General features: G+C 43.4%; 1 protein-coding gene across 4 annotated transcripts in view; it reads left to right on the top strand.

The window, feature by feature from the left end:
* The window catches only part of PLEKHM3 (pleckstrin homology domain containing M3), a 176,204-nt gene that overhangs the window by 56,117 nt on the left and 99,977 nt on the right, over window positions 1–20,110 (top strand). For 2 of the 4 annotated variants that reach the window (XM_070581815.1, XM_070581816.1), the window contains exon 4: window positions 15,664–15,809. In XM_070581815.1, coding sequence (XP_070437916.1) covers window positions 15,664–15,809 — 146 coding nt within the window. Of the gene's footprint in view, window positions 1–10,356; window positions 11,392–15,663; window positions 15,810–20,110 lie in introns of those variants that run through there. The other 2 variants (XM_070581817.1, XM_070581818.1) reach the window with 2 other exon arrangements.

Genomic DNA, 20,110 nt, shown 5'->3' with positions numbered 1-20,110 from the left:
TAAATTTGCTTTTTTGATTTATTCCTGGTGTTCTCATCATAGAAGTCATATGTTGGTCTTTGATATGTTTCAGAAGAATAAAATCATTTTGAATTTCAGAAGATATGGGTCTTTTGATAGACCTTCCTGAACTTCATAGGCCATCGCCGTGCTGCCTTTTTTTTTTTTTTTAAAAGCTGTTCATTTCTCCCAGTCTTTGTTGCTATACTTTGGTCTGGAAAGTTCTTGTCCCTTTTTGTAGCTTCCTTTATGGTTAACATTTTTCTCATCATGTGTTCATTTCTGGCTAAACTTCTAAAGTAGGTGTTAATGTGCTATTGGACTCTACATTGAGTTAAATTTTCTATTTACTGACCTTTCATTGGGACAGAAGTTGGTTTAGGTATGGTTTTAGGACAGTCTGGGGTAGGTTCTCCTTAATTTCTAGCTAAGATCCTTGAAAAACTAAGCTTTTCATGAACTCCTAAGAGCTACTGGAGAGGTTTTCTAAAATCCCTTATACTGCCTAATAGAAACATACAGAAATATACTGCCTGCAGAAACGTGCTTAAGTGAAAATTTTGCCCCTTTTTTGGTGAGGAAGATTGGCCCTGAGCTAACATCTGTTGCCAATCTTCCTCTTTTTTTTTTCCCTCCCCAAAGCCCCAGTACACAGTTTGTATATCCTAGTTGCAAGTCATTCTAGTTCTTCTATGTGGGATGCCACCACAGCATGCCTTGATGAGTGGTGTGTAGGTCTGCAACCAGGATCCAAACCAGCGAACCCCAGGCTGCCGAAGCAGAGCGCACGAACTTAACGACTCGGCCACTCGGCCAGCCCCTAAAACTTGTCATTTTTAAATACATCTCTGGATAAGGAGAACTATTAATATAGTAATACTAATTTATTTCTTGCATTAATATTTATATCCAATCATTCATTCAACAAACTTAGGCCACATAATAGTGCCAGAAATTGGGGTGTGGGGTAAACTAGAAGTTAATTTTAGCAGTAGAAAATATGATTATATGCAGGTCTTTGTGTCTTGAAATATGTTAAGACAGAAAATATTTTAAGGAAATTATGTTAATAAGCAGTGAAGAACATGCAACTCCTGTATGTGTTTTAGATGAAAATGGAGCAGGCCTGCACAGCAGTGTGCCCTGGGATTAGGGGATGGCCCCTGTTCTGGGACAGTCCTGTGTTGTGCTTTGTTGAAGACTTCTGGTGTGAAAATCTTTTACACCCGTAAAGACTTGTTTCCAAGCCTTCCTTGACCAGCCTCCCCGAACGTGGCTCTCATCCCCAGTAGAACTGGGCGTCCCTCCTGCCTGACCCCACCCCTCCGCTCTCTTGGACCGTCAGGCCTATGGCTTGTGTCTCACCTCATGGAGGGCAGGCCCTTAGCACCTCTCAGACTGTGGTCGAGCACCATCTGCACTAGAATCGTGAGATGAGGTGAGGAGTGATGCTGGTGAGATCAGGGTCTCTGGGCTCAGGCCTAGATATTTTAACAGACTTCCCAGGTGATTTACATGCACGTGAAGTTTGAGAAACCGCAGCCCAGCCCGTGGAGTGTTGTTAGTGGATGAATTGGGCCATGCACGGTTCAGCTTTCTCTAGGGTATTTAAGCACATTTCCTTGAACTGTTTTTTCTACAGATGTCCAGCATTTTAACCATTGAGGTATCAGTCTGCTGATGATCTCTAGGTTTCCATGTCTTCCTTACATTCTGGAAACTACTATGATGTTCTAGTAGGGTTTTACCCAGTGGTGAATACAAACGAAGGAAGAGATTGGCTCGAGTCCTTGACTCACCCTGGGGCTTCCTTTTAACATGTCTTAATGGTATACCTAGTTTTATTTTATACTTGATAAGCATATTTAGTCTTTGAGTTTGAGAATAGCCTTTGCCTGCCTCACCTTTTTGGCTACCAGCCGGGTCATCTTACACCTGGATGACCACGATGGCTTCCTAACCAGGCTTCCTGCTGCCATTCTAACTTTTCCCAAATTTTGTCTTAACTGCAGGGAGTATGATCTTATTAAAGTTCAGACTGACCGGGTCAACCTCTCTGTACAGTCCTTCCGTGGCTCCTACTTCTTTTGGTGTGAAGATCGTCGTCCTCACAATGACCCTGCATGATTTGGCCCTTGCCCACCTCCTTACCCTCAATCCTTGCCCTCTTGTCACTCTGTCTGGCATGCTGAGTTCCAGCCACACTTCACTCTGTTCCTCAAATGTACCACTTCTTTCCCACATACTCAGAGCCTTTACACATGCAGATGCCTCTCCCTGGAGTGCTGCCACCCTCACCACTACCCCCAACTCATTCTTGAGCTCATGACTTAAACCTTACTTTCGCAAGAATGCCTTCTCCACCCAGCCCCAAAGACTGACTCCAGGCCTAGGTGGCTCCCTCCGCTGTGATGCTGGCTTGGTACCTGTTGTTCTGGTACTTGTCATAATTGAGATTGTATTGTCTTTTGTGTAACTGTTTGTTTAATGTCTGTCTCCTCCACGTAACTGCAAATGCCATAATGGCAGGACATGTTGTCTTGCTTGTCACTGACTCCCTAGCTCTGCATCTCGTAGACAGTAGGTGCACACGAAATATTTCTGATCATCCTCTGTTTTGAAACCCTCCCCGTCATCAAGTTTCCTGCTTTCACTGTCTTTTCTAGGAATCCTGGGTTGGAGTCATCTGCAGATATAATTAAGATGTCCTCTACTCAGTCATCTAGGTTGTTTAAAAATATTAATAGATGATGAACCCAAAACTTACCCTTTTGGCAAACCAGTTATGATCTTGAAGGTTTCCAGGGACTTTTTTTGTTTTGCTTTAATTTTTGCCTATGGAACCCCTTAGAGCCTTTGTTATACTAATGTGAGAGAGAAGTATGCAACATTTCCAAACTTTCTTGACCCTCTCTTTGCAGGACTGGTATTCCTCAGACACAGTGCAAACTCTGCTCTGGGCACAGCACTGTCAGAGTTTCTCTCATTTGTGCATATTCTGTTTCAACTCCAGTTGGTGTACTGCAATTCGATTCTGGCACTAACCACCCAGAGTTAGTGCAAACCCTATGAGTTAAAGGCTTAATCCCCCACAAGACCGCCCCCATATCATTTCACAGTATGTGTAAGTCAAATCATGCTGTACACCTTAAACTTACACTGTGATACATGTCAGTTATATCTCAATATAACTGGAAAAAAACCTGCCCCACTACAGATGCCAGCCACAGGTCCAGGGGATCCCCAGGCCACCTGTGCTCTGACTGGCTGCAAATTTGGGGGTTCCCGTAACCTCCTTAAGTTTGATAATTTGCTAGAACGACCCACCACCCAGGAATGCACTATACTTCTGATTACGGTTTTTTAGAAAGGATACAAATCAGGAGCAGCCAAAGGAAGAGGCTCAAGGGCCGGTCTAGGAGGCTGCAAATGCAGCTTCCATGCCCTCTGCCTATGGGGTCAGGGCACCTCACCCTGATGATGTGCTTGCCAACCAGGAAGCTCCACCAAGTTTCAGTGTCCAGAGTTTTTATTAGGGTTTCATTGTTTAGGCATGCCTGATTGAACCATTGACTTTATGATGGAACTTAGTCTCCTGCCCCCAGTTCTTTCCCCTAGAGGTCAAGCTGGCTCAAAGTCACACCCCTCTAATCATGTGGTTGGCCCTTCTGGTGCCAGCCCCATCCTGAAGCCATTTAGTGGCCCACCATGAGCCTCTTGTTAGCATAAACTCAGTTGTGCTCCAAGGGACTCCTAAATAATGAAGATACTTGTATCACTCTGGAAATTTCAAGGGTTTTAGAAGTTCCCTGCCAGGAACTGGGAGGAAAGACCAGACAATTCTTTGTTATATGACAGCACAGGGCATTGATGGGCCATTTCCACAGCAAAAATGGAACCTGGATGAAAGGAGGATGTGTGATGTATATAGTTGCCCTTCAGGCCTACTGGCCCTGCTCCCTCATTTCCCATCACTGCTGCTGTGCCTTCCAGCACTGACTACCCCACCCTGGGAGGGGGATTCTGGTGGGCCTTCCTGGGACCAGGAAGCTTCAGAAGCTGGTAAGAAATTGGCCACAGCCCTCCCAGAGCCCCAGCTCAGGGTGGTGGGATGGTGGGCACAGCCAGTGACTGGAGATCCCCACTCCCTAGCCAGGACCACTCTCCAATCTTAGGTTAAATAGAGACTGTTTCCTTTCTTAATGGATGTTATAAAGGTGACCAACAAAATTAATTCTCTGTATTACCTTTAACTGAAAATAACTTAGTGTATGCTATAGACCACTTCTAGAAGGGAACTAGGATTCTAAAACCAAAGACATGGAGGTTTGTATCAGTTTCCAAAAGATTGAAAACCACATTCTTTTTTCCCTCAGCTTTACTGAGATATAATTGACAGGTGACATTGTGTAAGTTTAAGGTATACAATGTGATGATTTGATATACATATATATCATGAAATGATTGCCACTTTAAGGTTAGTTAACATCCATCACCCCACATAGTTACCTTTTGTGTGTGTGTGTGGTGAGAACATTTAAGACCTACTCTTAGCAACTTGCAAGTATACCATACAGTATTGTTAACTATAGTCCTCATGCTGAAAATCGCATTCTAACCAGTGTGCACCAGTGCCAGCGCTGTGTCTTGTTTGTGTTTTCATGGGGCCGAACCAAAAACCGTGCTGAAAGCCAGTTCCCCTCAAATCACCAGCCTGCGTCTCAGACACAGAGGGCATATTGTGTTTGAAAATCTTGATCTCCTTCTCCATCTTTACCAATAAAGATGTTCTTCTCAGCCCTCAGATTTTAGAGAATAGACAAAATAATAGACACACGTGGTTTGGTGTCTGGGAAGCATCCAGCCTCGGGGGACCAGTAATAAGTTAGGAGCACAGGAGCTGCTTCTGTTAAAGCCCTGGCAGTGACTCTCATCCCCTCGAGCTGGCCTTCTGACAGGCCAGCGCCTTCCACACTGTCACTTGAGGGGAGATTAAACTGCTTTGACTGTGTTTGATTCAAATGTTATGAAATAAGGGCTAAACCAAATCTTAATTCAGGAATTCTAAGCATTACTGCATTTTTTTCCCCAGAAAGTATGAAGGAGACGTCCCAAGTGATCTCTTGGATGAAGAAATCATCCTAACAGTGGATGGGAATAGGAAAATGGTGTTTCTCGTCCATTGTTAGGGTGAGGAATTTTAGCTGAGTCAGAGGTGCAGGTAATGCGGAGGGTTTCCTGGAGACCCCTGAGCCGCTCTGTCCCTCCTCTCAGTGGTCTCCACCTGCTGACACTCATGTTCTGGTTGCCTGGCTGCCTTCCCTTTTCCTCCCCACTCCTGTTATTGGATGTTGGCGGAGCCATCATCCTCTTGGGGGCCTACAGGGTTAATGAATTGTACCTCTTCATTCCACTCCCAGGGGTCAGGAAGATGGCATCAAAATAATGCATGCATTGCTTATAGATCATGTGTATTATTATGTAATGACCCTAAATTAGTTGCCCCTATTCACTGGTCACTGGAGTCCTGAAGCAGGGGCCTCCTGCTGCAGCAGACTGAGAGGCTTCTCCCTAGAGGCCACTGAGCAGGCCAGGGTCATCTGTAACTCACTGGTCAGATGCCTCCTTTCTCCACCTGAGGAGGGCTGGATGAGCAGTGGGGAGGAGCTGGGAATATTACTCTAGGAAATTCCATTCACATGGCAACATGAGGCCAGGGAGTAGGAGTTTCCCAGTTGAAGGCGTTTTCTGTGTCTTGTCACCAACTCTGAGTGTCCTGACACAAGCAGCCCGTCTCCAAGTACTAAACATACAGCTAGAAGATAGCTTTGGAGCTGGTGGCAAACCTGTGTTTCTGGAGAGAAAAGCTTGGGAAGCAGGCGAAGGAAGTGTGAGGGAAGAGAACAGAGGAAAACTGTGGGCCGAGGCAGTCCCTAAATCTTCCAGAACATAAAGAATTTGGTTTTGGGTGAAAAGGAAGAAATTCAAGCATGGATGTAAAGGAAGCTGATCAAAGTGATCTTTTTTACTTTGAGATTGTTCCTAGTCCTACTCGGATCCACTCTCACGACTTTAATTTTATCAGATTCTTGTCATTACTGAAATAGCTCAAGTAGAAATTGCTCTAAGAGGTGCTGTCAGGGTTTTTTCGAGGTTTTGCAGAGAAGAGAAAAGGTTGTCTTTTAAAGATGCTGTAAAGTTCAGAGGTGAGACTCTCGCAAAATATAGGGAAAGAGAAACAGGCATGAAGCATGAGGAGTGATGTGAAAGAGAAGTCAGAGGGGGCTCTGGTGGGACAGTGTCTGTGACAGAAGCCACAGGAAGATTAGGCTGATGTACACAGAGACTTTGACACGCAAGCCGGAAGGAAGCGTAAGTTCGAGAAACAGCGGGAAACAGGTTGCTTTTCAGGGAAACCAAAAAGATAATATGAACTTCAAGCCAGTTCGAGGTCACTGACCTTTCCAGGCTGTCATGATCAAGATGTAGCTGCGAATCACAAAAAGAGTTAGTACTTGCTTAGCAAATGTTAAATACCGGGGAAAGTCCCTGTAGAAAGAGTGGACCTGGGGCATGCAGTGGATTCTCCGTGAGGAAAAAGGGGTCAGAGCAGGGCTGGGATGAGGGTGAGGGGGTGAGGCACTCGTCTGGAGCACAAAATTTAAGGGAATGCCAGGAAAAAACCTCAGAAATCAAGAGAATATTTTAATGTAATGTTACTTAAAAATCAAAATTAGTACAAAAAATCCACGATGAACAAAATTTAAAATTTTAAGTGGAGAGAGGATCAGTGTGACTGATTTCCCTTTAGCTTCAGGCTCTAACGTGGCTCAGAGGAGCAGCAGAGGAAGATACCGTCCCAGGGCTTTCAGTGTGTGGGTTCCAAGGAGCCCAGCCAGCCTCCATCCTGTTATGGGATGGCGAGGCTGCCTCCCTTTCCTGTCCAGGATGGCAGGGTACCGTTTGGGGTCCTGGTACTTTCTGTTAGACAGAGCTGAGAGAGAGTGGGGGGAGATGTGACGGGACCATGACTCCCTCTGCCCTTAGCTTTCATGTCTGAAATAATCAGCTTCGTTTGGCCTCTTCTGTGTCTGCAGTTGCTGGTGAGCCGGGGTTTCCCCCGAGGATTGATCTGTGAGGAAGAGCTCAAGCTCGGAGCAGGTGCTGCAGTAGTGGTCAGGAGGTGTGGGTGCAGTGTGGACGAGGCCTCGCTCTGCCAGCCCCTCTTTCCTCTAAACTGACCAGCAGCAGGAATCTTTTTGTTTAGGTAGGAAAAGAGCTGGTAAGGGGGCTTCTCCTCCCCAAAATAAATGGTGTATCTGTTGCTTGCAGAGAAAAGTCATGGAGTGTCCGTGCGTGGATGTTTTATTTTGCCCTGACATCTTTGTACTGTTGCTGGATTTTTCAGTGGTGGCACTATTGACATTTGGGGCCAGATAATTCTTTGTTGTGGGGGCTGTCCTGTGCTTTGAGGAGTGTTTAGCAACATCCCTGGCCTCTACCCGTTACACGTCACTAACTACCCCCACTCACCCTTTTGTGACAACTAAAAATGTTTCTAGACATTGCAAATGTCTCCTATTGGGACTAAATTCTCCCCTGGTTGAGAACGAACATGCTGTCAAGAAACAAGGCGTACTAACTATGTCTTCTCTTCCTCACGCAGCTCGTCTTCACTTCTTTATAAAGTAATAAGTGTCTTTTACTGAAATGCATGTGGATGATTTCATACCACCTCATGGTTTATAATGAGACCTTAGCATCTTCCTGGGTGGATTTAAGTAAAAGTAGTAGACTATAGAAATAGAACCCTCACCAACCATCATTCAGTATAAACATATCAGATGCTTTCAGTTGCAAGTAACAGAAAGTCTAACTCAAACTGATTTGTACAATACAGGGGAATTATTCTCAATTAGCTGAGCTTTAAGCATCTGCTAGCTCAAATATTTTTAACTCTATTTTTTTAAATTTTACACTTCAAACAATCAGCATTTCTCCCCCAAACCACCTGCCCCTTCTGACTGATAGATTTCTCATAACGGTCACAGGCTTAAGATGTCCTGGGCATCTTTGACTCTCCCTTGCCATGCTCTCTCCAGGAGTCTGCTGTCAGGTTTGCATTTTATCTCCATAGTGTCTCCTTCTTTTTCTCCCTTCCTGCTCCCAAGCCTGCTGCCTACTCAAGCTCAGATGGGGCAATAACTTATCAACTTGTTCTCTCTCCTTCCAGGGTTTTCTTGCCGGTTAATCTTTGCAAAGCTCAGATTGCTGTTCTGCTTCAAACAACTCTAGCTGTTCCTGTATTTTATTGATTAGTAAGGACTCCTCCCCTTGAGCGTCCAGGATTCTTATGTTCTAGCTTCAGTTTATCATTCCAAGTTCTTTTCCCAACAACCCTCAATGTAGCTATTTAGTAGATAAAAAAGCAGTCAGAATCTGTAGAACAGTGCACATATTTACTTACTTGTCTTAGCAAAAAATCAAGGTTTATTGCCTTTCAAGATAAATTTTGATAAATATTGACTTTAGGCTTTCAATCATTGTTTACCTGAAAGACCAATAAATCTTGACACTTCTCAGCTTGCATTGGAGACTACTTGGTGCTTATTAATTTATTTCATATGATTTATAATGTTAATAACAACATTCTATGAGATTAAACAAACAAATATTATAGAGTTTAGCAAGAGTAGAAAATCTTTACTTTATAGTTCCTTTTTTTTTTGCTGCAAAATGCTTTATTGTTTCCGTTTGGTCCATGGCTTAGGAGAGCACTCCAGAGCGGTTAAAGAACTGCCTGGCGGCTGCGGGGGACAAAACTCCTGACACCAGGGGCATGCAGAGGGGCCCCTCAGAGTCCACTGGGCTCTGGAGGCTTCTAGTCCTGTTTGAGGGTGAACCTGTCCAAGAGATACTGGCCCACTTCTGCCTGCAGAGGGTGGTCCGGTGGCTGCCCACTTGGGGAGGCTCACCTCCTTGTCTGGGAAGTGGCTCTCCTGGAAGTCACAGAGGTGAGGCTTCTGCGCAGGTAGAACCGGGGCCTACAGTTCACACAGGGCCTGGTTCAGGGTCCTTTCCAGGGCCAGGGCAGCCTCCACGATGTCCAGGGTTTCACCCGCTCGTCCTGGAACGACTTCTGCCCGTCCTGGAGGAGGATGCCATTGTTGTGCTGCGTTTGCCTCTTCAGGATATGTGGCGCCTCACGCTTCTCCTGTGCCAAACCCGGGGAGAAGTGGCCACATTGCCTTGCAGAGCCACATCGCCCTCTGGAGCCACATCACCCCCCGGAGCCATGTTATCCTCCAGAGCCACATTGTTGCCTTGAGAGAAAAGCCCAGACAAACATTAAATGAAACCCACCAGAAAAATTTCTTTTCTGATGAACAGAAATGAATTTTAATATAGCTTTGGAAACAACCAGTCAGTACCTTTCAGGATTGTATTTGAGTATGCGTATTCCCTCCCAACCATGAAGTTTTCATCCCTCAGGGAGAAAATTCACTATCAAAGGACTTAAAAACTTATGGAGAAAATAATTTTGAAGGATTGCCATTTAAAGTGAGCCCATGAACTAAACACAGGGACTACCAGCAGCAGCCATGCCATTCACATTAGCAATTATATGTGATACACACTTGATTTTTCTTGATTTCCCCTTTTGTTCCCTTAGTTTCATTTGAGATGCTTGTGGATACTGTTTTCCTTATAACAGACAAAATGCATATTCAGGCATTTGTTTTCATATGCCTGATTCTCCATCCAAATATTTCATCTCTTAATTGATTTTATGACTACTAGGTAGATGTCTCCTACTTTATGGGTCACCACCTTGTCCCAAAGACACAGAGTAATTTGGATGCTTAGGTTGGGAAAGTTTATAACACTTATTTCTAAATAGGTATTTCTCAGTGTCCCTCACCTTTGCCCCCTTTCCATTACGATTGTGTAGAGTTGTGTGGCCTCAGTTCCCCTATGTTAACTTGAGAACACATGCATGTGTTCAGTCTCTCTTACATCCCAGCTCCTCCCCTCCTGCAGTAGAGGATGTAACTCTGAGGCCCAGGTTCACTGTGCTTCCACTTCCTTTAGTGGGTACCAGAGCTGCATTGCAAAAATTACTTCTGCTCTGTGCCCAGCTTTGTGCTAATCCTAGGCTCGTTAAACAGGAATTTTCAATTGTATACCCAATGTGTACTTTTATTTTTAAAAAGTACATGTTCAACACTTAATTACTTAATAAATCAATGGTTACTGACTGTAAGTTAGGAAAACTAAGTTCTTTATGACTTTTTCCTCTAATTCTTGTAATATAACAAGTCACTGAATCTCCATTTCTGTTTTCCTTCATTTTAGAAAATCTGATCTCTAAAGCATGTGATCAAAGTTCAAGCCTTCGTTCAACATTTTACACAGTGTTTACCGCAGCTCATTGTCCCACGCCAGAACACTGGATGGAAAGGAGGAGGGAGAGACGGGGCTGCCTATGGCCATCCCTCCCTCCCCTGTGTGCATACAGTAAAAGACGATATGGAACTTGCCAGTGTTATTTTTTCTATTTTAACAGAACAAATGAAAATTTGTCCTCTCACTCTATCTCTTTTCCTCCCTTTTATAAAGGCATCTTCTCCTTTTTCTTTTTATTTCCCCCTGTTCTTTTCTTAGTGCGTTTCTACTTTCCAAATACAAAATACTGGATTTACTTTACCACATGGGGAAAGGGGATTAGTGTGGCCGACCACACTTAGAGAGCATGTGTGAGCTCTTTCTTTGTTGAGAGAGAGTCCCCTGGATCCAGCCACAGTTCTTGCTACTTTCTCTTATGCTGGTTGGGAAAGGAAGACTGAGTGGTGCCATGAAGTAGCGAGAAGGTATCGGCTCCTCCTCAAGATCTCAGCTTCAGTAACACCACACTGCAGCCAATTGATTTAACTGGGTGCACTTGTTAGAAGAAAGACTGTGCCTTTGTGGAGAATTATGCCAAAATTTCTGCTTCAGCCCCCAGCAACAGATTCTTTTTGGTATCTTTAGTGAAAGGCCATTTGGGAAATGGACTGTACATGCAGCAAATAGGATTTCGATTAAATGGTGACATTTGTTTCCAAAATGTATCAGAGGGGACGCTCAGCTCTTCAGAGTTTGTGTTCATTAAAGACTTGAAGTGGGGTGGGAAGCAGTTAAAAAAAATGGCCAGTGAGTTCTCTTGTGAGATAGTTTTTTGTTCCTGTGAATTGAATACACTCTCTGAAAAGTTTCAAAAAGAAACTGGGGAGAATGTGTTTACTTTGATCCAATGTTAGAGTGTTCCCTACTACAAATATCCTTTAGTTTTGAAACGTTGAAAAATCTATTTGAAAGTTCGTAAAAATATAATACGTAAGTAAGCTCTAATTAGTTATTTCAATTAATTATTTTTTGTCTCTGTTTTGCAGCTCTATTTTTCTCCTTATAATGTCGCTTCTTAGAGTCCCACTTTGGCACCTTCCAAAAAATGTGTTTTTCTAGCAGTCATTATTAAGAAAACACATTTTTTTCGCCTGTTGAAAACCTCACAATGATAAAGTAACATCCCAGATTGTGAATCTTTATGGGGAATTGTTTCAGACATTTTTAGTTGATGACCTGCCATTATGATATTAAAGAAGGAAATCTTGCAGTTAATTGTAAGAACACATGTTTCCTTCTTCAGATAAATAGTATGTGTTGTTTTTTAGAAAGTGAATCTATTTCAGGCCACTAACTAGCCTCTAATCTTCTTTCCTGACCATCCTATGTTCTTTTAATAACAAATACATTGGACTTGGAGATTAAAAGTTTTAGTTCTTCCTAAGTCAAACAAGATACTTCTCAGTGGGGACAATGAATGCCCTGGAAAAACCCTGGTAAAATGAACTCAGGTTATTTCTGCATAGCAAATTTTTGGAAATTAACTAAGAACCTGAAGTGTTGATTTTGGAAGCCTAGAAGGAAAACTGTGTGGCAAAGTATGAGCTTTTCACTGAGGAGTCCGCATGTCCTCTGCACTTTACTAGAACAGAATCAGAATTTTAGAGCTTGCAGGGACCTTTACCATCACCTAGAAATCAGGGAGCAATCCTCACTTTCCCCACAGAGCCTCTGGTGGCTGTTGGGTGGCTGGGTAGAGATGTGGGTTCCTGGGCCCTACCCTGGATCTACAGAACCAAAATCCTCGGGGTGGGGGCAGGGCGCAGGGCGTCTACATGTTTCACACACATCTTCAGAAAATTCTGATGCTCACTGAAGTTGGCAAACCACTGATTAGGCTAACTCCTTTGTCTGTGTGGAAGAAAGCAGGCTACAGACTTGGACGGGTCAAGTTCACAACGTGCCCTGGGCAAGAACAGGCTCCCTGACTCTACACTTGTGCTTGTCTGTACACCACTAGCCAAAACAGTCTTAAGCATGCAGATGGGTTCAAACCTACTTCTGGGCCATCCAGGGTAGTTTTAGCACTGAGAGTAGGAGAGCATGGTTCTGAATAAGGTGTGAAGGTAAAGACAAAAACTAGAGGTAGGAGTTTATGTGCTGCTGCTTCCATCTACACGAAAACCTGGATGAGCCCCAGCCATGTCCTCTCAGCCTTTCTCTGTCTCATGAGCCGGGAGGCCGTGCACCGTGGTGAGGATGCTTCATGCACGGAGCCATCTCACATTGTTGAACCTGCAGCATGTCATGCTTTGGACCTGTGTGCCCAGTTGATACACACATTTTTAGGCTATATGCTTTCTTAAAGTTCGTATTTGTGTATTTTATTTTATTTTATTTTATTTTTTATTTTTAAAGGTTTTATTTTTTCCTTTTTCTCCCCAAAGCCCCCTGGTACATAGTTGTGTATTTTTAGTTGTGGGTCCTTCTAGTTGTGGCATGTGGGACGCTGCCTCAGCATGGCTTCATCAGCGGTGCCATGTCTGTGCCCAGGATCCGAACTGGTGAAATCCTGGGCTGCCGAAGTGGAGCGCACGAACTTAACCACTCAGCCACGGGACCGGCACCCAATTTTTGCATGTATTTTAATATTGCCTATGTATGTTGCATCCAGAAAATTATAATAAAGTCATTAAAAATTATAGACTAATAAACCTAGTAGTACCAACCAAAGCGTATATAAATATCCAGCAAATGCTTACTGGTGTTAATTATCCAGAATTCAAACAACCAAAAAGCTAAAATAACCTAAATTTATTTTTGCAGTGTTCCATGGTGAGAGTTTAAACTATAGTGATGATCTGAATTTCTGCAGTGTCATGATCACTTTGTAAATCATTAGGAAAGATGGAATTCATTCAGTGTCCTTTCAGTGTTAAGTCAATTTGTCTACCAATTTTTGGAAATAGCAATATGCCAGTGTCTAGGATCTGTCAAGTTCCACTGAACTCTGTTCCACAGTCCATATATGAACACGTGTAATGTGTAACTTAGAATGGGCCACATATTGCCACAGGGATATTAACAAAAATAAGTTGTTTCAAGGGGCTGGCCCTGTGACCGAGTGGTTAAGTTTGCGCGCTCCGGGGCAGGCGGCCCAGTGTTTCATTGGTTCGAATCCTGGGCGCAGACATGGCACTGCTCATCAAGCCACGCTGGGGCGGCATTCCACATGCCACAACTAGAAGGACCCACAACGAAGAATGTACAACTATGTACTGGGGGGCTTTGGGGAGAAAAAGGAAAAAAATAAAATCTTTAAAAAAAATAAAAAAAAAAATAAGTTGTTTCAAGAGACAGGTGACTGGGTTAGGAGGATCAATTCTGGAAGAGCTATGGGAAATTAAAATCCTGTATATGTCTGTGGGTATATGTGTGCCAAATAATATTCAGTGGGTCATCCCTTCAACATGAACATTTACTGCTGGTCTGCTATGTACGAAGCTCTGTGTTAAGTCCTGAGGATAAGAAATAGATTTGAGGAGTTTAGAGTGTGATTCTGGCTGGACAAGCACACAGAAAGGCACAGTAGTTTAAGGAGACGTGGGCAGTGAGTACAGCCTGCGGCCTTCAACACTCATAGCCTGATGATTGTGACAGCACCTCCTGTGTCCAAGAGGAGCAACGTGTGTGTTTGACTCTTCCTTATCTCGTGCCTCAGCCAATCTGAAAAACAGGAGCTTGTTATGATTTTGTCACTACTCAGTAGTAAAGAAATAACTATTTTAGGAAGGAACAGTATTAAGCTCTTGAAGCACAATACCAATACGTATACTTACTGTCTTTCAATACTTCTTGTATTTAAAAACAATAGGATCTAATTCTCTTTCTGGAGGATGCACTGTGAAACTGCTTGATTACTAATGCCTTTTTACTTTTGATGAAAATTAAAGTTCTGTGAGTTTTCTGATACTTTCACTCATAGAGCTCATGTGAATCAATGTCTTCTTAGGTTGGCATTTTGTTAAATAAACGTATTTGGAGCTCCATTAATGGAAATGGGGTACAACGCTGCACATTGTATTATTATTCTTAAGAGTACTTCATTTTGTACGCATATCATCAGATAGGCTTAATGTGAGATTTCTTGACCAATATGGTTTTTGATTCAACCATGAGGTGGGACACATGGAAGGATTTCTAAAATGAAAGCTGCAAATCAGAAATGTCAGAATAATGTCGCTGTTTGTATAATCATGATTACCTCTTCTGGGGCTGCCAGGGTTTTGTCCTTTGGGTTGACTGTGACAGAATTTCTGTACTTATCAATAGAAGGTGGTTTCTCCTATCTAAAGAAAAAGAATGGTTTCTTCATGACAGAGCCGTGATTATTACTAGGTCCCCTGACAGTACAGGACAGTGTTCACAGAATCATGGACTGTTTCCTGGACATGAAAACGGCCTTAGCAGTTACTTGCAGGCAACCATTGGTCTTGAGTAATGGACAGGATTTGGCAAGTTAGAGATCAAAAAAAAGGCATTGTGTAAGGAGAAATAATATGTGCCAATGTATGGAAGATGGAGTGAGCACACTGTGTTTATTTAGGAAATAGTGAGGAGAGTTCTCTGATTGGAATAAAGAGGTTCTACTGCCTTTGGAGAACAGTAGAAGTGGGTAGTTGGAAAGGTGAAGTGGGGGCCAATCAAAGGACAAATTCCGTTCATTGATTTCGTAAGTAAAGGAAGGCTACGGATGAATTTTTAGGAGCATTTTAGAACCAGGCAAGCTTAGAGGCAGATCCAAACTCCACCTCTTATTGGCTGGGGGACCTCAGACAAGGTACCTAAGCTGGCTAAAACCTTTGTTTATTCATCTGTAAAACAGAGCTGGTAATATCTTCCTCATAGAGATGTTGTGCAGGTTACGTAAGATGCTGTATGAGAAGCCCTTGGGAGGTGCCTGGTGGAAATAGCATTTATGAGGAGGAGCTGAGGAGCTACAAGTGGGCTTGTGGAGAAACTGGTCTCTGGCAGCTGTGTGCAGAAGAGAGCGTCAGAAGGGAGCAGAAGCAGGACCAGCTGGGTGACAGTTACAGCAGCCCCTCAGGAGGCGGGGTGGGGGGAAGCCTCAGCCTAGGAAGGAGGGGGCGTGTCTATACGCGTATTCTCTACAGTTTATGCCCTTTTGCACACTTTGTTTTCCTTGAGGCTTGTGTAGCCTGTTCTGTGGTGTTGAAAGTACAGAAACAAACATGGACTCTCTTTTGCCCTGCATAGGCTGCCAGCGGCCCATAGGCCTCTCCAATGGGAAAGCCAAGGTGTGCAGTTACAGCGGGTGGTACTACTGCAGCAGCTGCCACGTGGACGACAGCTTCCTCATTCCTGCACGCATAGTCCACAACTGGGACACGTCGAAATACAAGGTAAGCACGAAAACTGGGTGCATTTCATAAGAGCAATTTGGGTGTTTGTATATTGTCATGTGGATTATAAAGATAATGATATGAGAATTTGAAGCAAACTTGATTAGGTAATCTCCTTAAAGCTACAAGATTTTATCCAGTGCTTCTTAAATATCTCATGGCTTAAAGGTGTCTTAACTATGACTTTTATTAATTTTCGCACTTAAAAACATATATCGCAGTTTTTACTTCTGGTCCTTGATAATTAACTGTAGGTTCTAAAAGAGAATTCTGATAGAGAAAGAGACCTCATTTATTCTTTTTTTAATAGACCTTATCTCCAACATCATAACAGTACAAGAGGATAAAAATAGGAAAATATTGCATCCATGAGCATGCTAGTGATGGTTGAAGGAGAAGAATTCTATAGCCCAGCATGTTTGTTAGAGTAGGGAAGCACTCCTACTCGTGAAGCTCAGTCTTCTAGCAAATTCACCCTGGAACTGGAACCTGGAGGGAAGCTGTGAGGACTTCTGGGTGGAGGCCCACACCAAGGAGCAGTGTACTGAGCACTCTCAGGCCTTCATCTAGACTGTTGTTTATTTAAAGGGGGGAAGTGAGAAGCACAGGTATATGCTAATAGCTTTGCAAAGTAACTGCTAACAGCCAAGAAGGATATCCAAGAAGTACAAATGGCAGACTTGGTAGCTATAAAAACACAAGTCAGTAGAGGAGAGGAGGAAGACTGAGCATAGGGACACTGCAACTTAGGAGTGAGAGAGTAAGGTCGAGGATCCTAGGGTGAATGACAGCCACATGAAGGAAGTGTTTCCACATCAGTTGTGACAGATGCTGATAGGTCAGATGAGGAGCACTGAGAATTGACCATGGGATTTAGTAATGTGGAGGTCATGAGTGGCCTTAATGAGGGCAGTTTAAATTGAGTGGTGGGAGTCTGATTGGAGTGAGTTTGACGTAGAATAAGAGGAGAGAAATAAGAGACGTGAATAGACAACTCTTTTGAGAAGTTTTGCTATAAGGGGAGGGAGAGAGGTAGGGAGTAACTGGTGGGGAAGTGGGGTCAAGTTAAATTTGATTTTTTTGTTTTAATGGAAGAAATAACAGCATGTTTTCTATGCTGATGTGAACTATCTAGGAGAGAGAGAATTGCTAGAATGATGTGGTTGAGTAAGTGAGAAGGATGGAATCGTGTAGACATTGGAGATTTGGGCCTTTTCTTGGAGCAGGGAGTAAGAGAAAAAGGAGAGTCTGTGGACACAGGAGCCGAGTGGGTAGGTGAGTATGATGCTTGGAGCTTATGGAAGTCCTCTCCCATTTACTTCAGTAGCTTTCATCAGATTCTTTTATTTCAGTATCCGTGATCCCAAAAAGATAGAAACTGTGGGAAGTGCTTTTACTGTCTATTTCATAGAGAAGTAGGGGTAATTAGCCAATAATTCCATCAACCCATGTACAAACCCATCTACATCCACACCCATCCTCATTGTCCTCCTTCCAGCCCTACAAGAAATGTCACCCCTCTTTGGGAAGTTATTCCTTCTGCCTCTGCTTGTGATCTTAACTCCTATCCTCCATCAGAGTTTTGCCAACTCTGGTTGTCCCTCGTCATTTTCTTGTTCTGCTGGACTTCTCTGGGACACAGTATTTGACCAAGAACTTTGCCTTGGCTTTGATGGCGCAGCCGTGGTTCTCCTTCTGCTTCTAATTCTTCTTTCTCAACCACCCTTCCTGACTCCTTATCTGCCTACATGTCTAAAGTTGTGTTTCTTAGGTTCATTTTTTGTTGTCTTTTTCCATTTCATGCTCTTTCTATTACATTATCTCTGTCTCTTCTGTGGTTTTAACTACCTGGATGCATATGCTGATGACCTCACTTTTATTTCCTGCTCCATTTTTGCTACTGAAAGTGAGATTTGTGGATTTAATGGCCAAATGGACATCTTAGCTTTAGTTTTCAACCTACTAGCCTTCAAGATATGTGAATTAGTCAGCTATGCTGCACAGCATTTCCACCCCTGTGTAAACAAGGGAGTAGAATTTGGCAGGTCGAGGATTCCAACCACTGCAGTGGTACGCTAGGCTTAGAATTCTTTTATGATCCTGTGTCCTGCCGCATAACAGAATTCTGTTCCCTGATGTGACTAGAAGCTCTGCTGATCCTTCTGCCAGAATAATGTAACATCTGCCTTGAATGAACCTTCCATGCAAGGTGCTTTGTACAAAAACAGGCTGCACGACTGTTTTTATACCTCCTTGCTAATACATGTCTGAGACTTGCTTTCATTGTAACTATATCTCCTGCAACAAGGTAGATCGGGAAGGGACCTATTGCTGTTGCCTACCTGGAATCTTTGAAGTCTAAAACAAACCTGAAGATTGTGAGTGGCCAATTGGCTTGCATCCTTTCTACATCCTTGGGCAGCCCTGTGTCCTGTTCTGTCCAATAACCATCCACATCTTCAGTGTCTTCAAGATGCCTCATCCCAGTGCTTCTCAGCATAAGACTACTCCTACTTGAAGGAGACAATTGAAGCTACAAGATATGAATATGGATAGCTACAAGTCTATCTATATTCGTACCTGTCCTGACAGCTTCCCCTCCGATCTTTGGAGGAGGAGTCCCTTCTCTTTTTTAAAGATCATCCTTGCACATGTACTCCAGATATTTTTATCCATCTGTGGAATCCCTCCTTGACTTTCCAGAGCTGACAAAAGTGTGTCCTTGGCAAAACCTCTGATGCTCCCCACCCTTCTTCGTTTGCTGCATCGCTGGCTCTTTTCTTCCTGCCACTACCATACTGTGTGTGTGTATCTGTAATTACACTTATTTAGGGGGCTAATAGCAGGAGCTTGGAGTTAAATGGGCACTTGTGTAAATCCTACTTCCACCTCTTCTTAAGTGCTTGATTTCTTGGGATGAGTTACTTGAATTTCCCTGAGCTTCAGTTTCCTAATCTGTAAAATGAACCCAGACTGCCTGGGTTCAAGTCTTGTCTTCATTGTTTATTAGCTGTCTGACCTGGGCAAGGTCCTTAGTTCCTCTGTGTTTCAATTTCCTCATGTGTAACAGAGGACAACAACACCTCAAAGGCTTACTGCTGATTAGTGGATTAATGCATGGGAAGGGTTTGGAACAGTGCCCAGCACATAGGGTAGCCAAGTAAGCATTTGTTCTTATTATAGTTCATCTATTTACCTCAAGTGGTTGTGCAAACTAGGATAATAAAGAAAAGAAGCACATACACGTGACTGTGATAGGCACTTAAAGAATGGAAGCTGTTATGATTTTCATTATCCTCTCATTTACTTGTCTTCTCACTAAAGGTGAGCTCGTTGGGCACAGGGAACCTGTCTTAGCACAGTTCCTGGCACATAGTAGGTGAGCAGGAATGTATACTGAATCAATGAAAGACTGAAGCCTGTCCTATGGGCACCTCAAACTCAGTACACTCCAGATTGGCTTCGTCATCCTCACCACATATTCCTGGAGTGCGCACAGCCCCACCAGTCACCAACATCAGTGCTGGGAGACCTCCTGGGCTCGTCCCTCTGCCGCACCTACCATGCCTGATCAGTTAGAAAAAGTCAACTGCTGAATTTTAGCTCTCAAGGTCCTGCTCTCCACTGCACCCACAGTCCCACCATCACCATCGTGGACCATCACCATCACTCACAGGAGGGAATTCAGTAGCCTCCTAACTGTGCTTCCTGCCGTCAAGTCTTGTCCCAACAGTATTCCAAAAGAGTTTTAATCTCACCTTGGGTAAGTTTTGTACCCTCCTTTATTCTCAGTTTCTTCAGCTTTAGAATGGAGATGATAATGATAGTAATTGCACCTACTACTGTAATAAAGTTGCTGTTTGCTGAAAAGAATGATTCACAGAGAGTACCTAGCACAGTGTCTGCCACTAAAGAGTGCTCAATTGATGCCAGTTTTTACTATGATTGTATATAAGATAGACAAATCTCTTAGCCTAACACGAAGATATTTTGTGGTCTCTCATCCCTGCCTTTCTAACCCCTCGTCCACTCCTTTCCCGCCTAAGAGTCTCTTCAGTAAGATCACACTTGTTCCTGCCCCTCAGTCCTCCCATGCCATCTCACATCTCTTGTCTTCCTCTTCCCTCAGTCAGCTTGGCAAATTCCAAACCCAGCTTAAATCCATTTCCCTTAGTCTTTCCTTCCCCTCTGCCAGACAGAGTTATCATTCTCTCCTCTGCATCTTGTACTTGACACTCTGAATATAGGCTATAAATATATTTGCCATGGGTATGTTAGATAAAAACTTATTTCAAGAGAGA

Source organism: Equus przewalskii, chromosome 17 (genome assembly GCF_037783145.1).
Source record: "Equus przewalskii isolate Varuska chromosome 17, EquPr2, whole genome shotgun sequence".
Classification (NCBI taxonomy): domain Eukaryota; kingdom Metazoa; phylum Chordata; class Mammalia; order Perissodactyla; family Equidae; genus Equus; species Equus przewalskii.
Note: the sequence above shows the minus strand (reverse complement) of the source record. Positions and strands in the feature narration are given on the sequence as shown.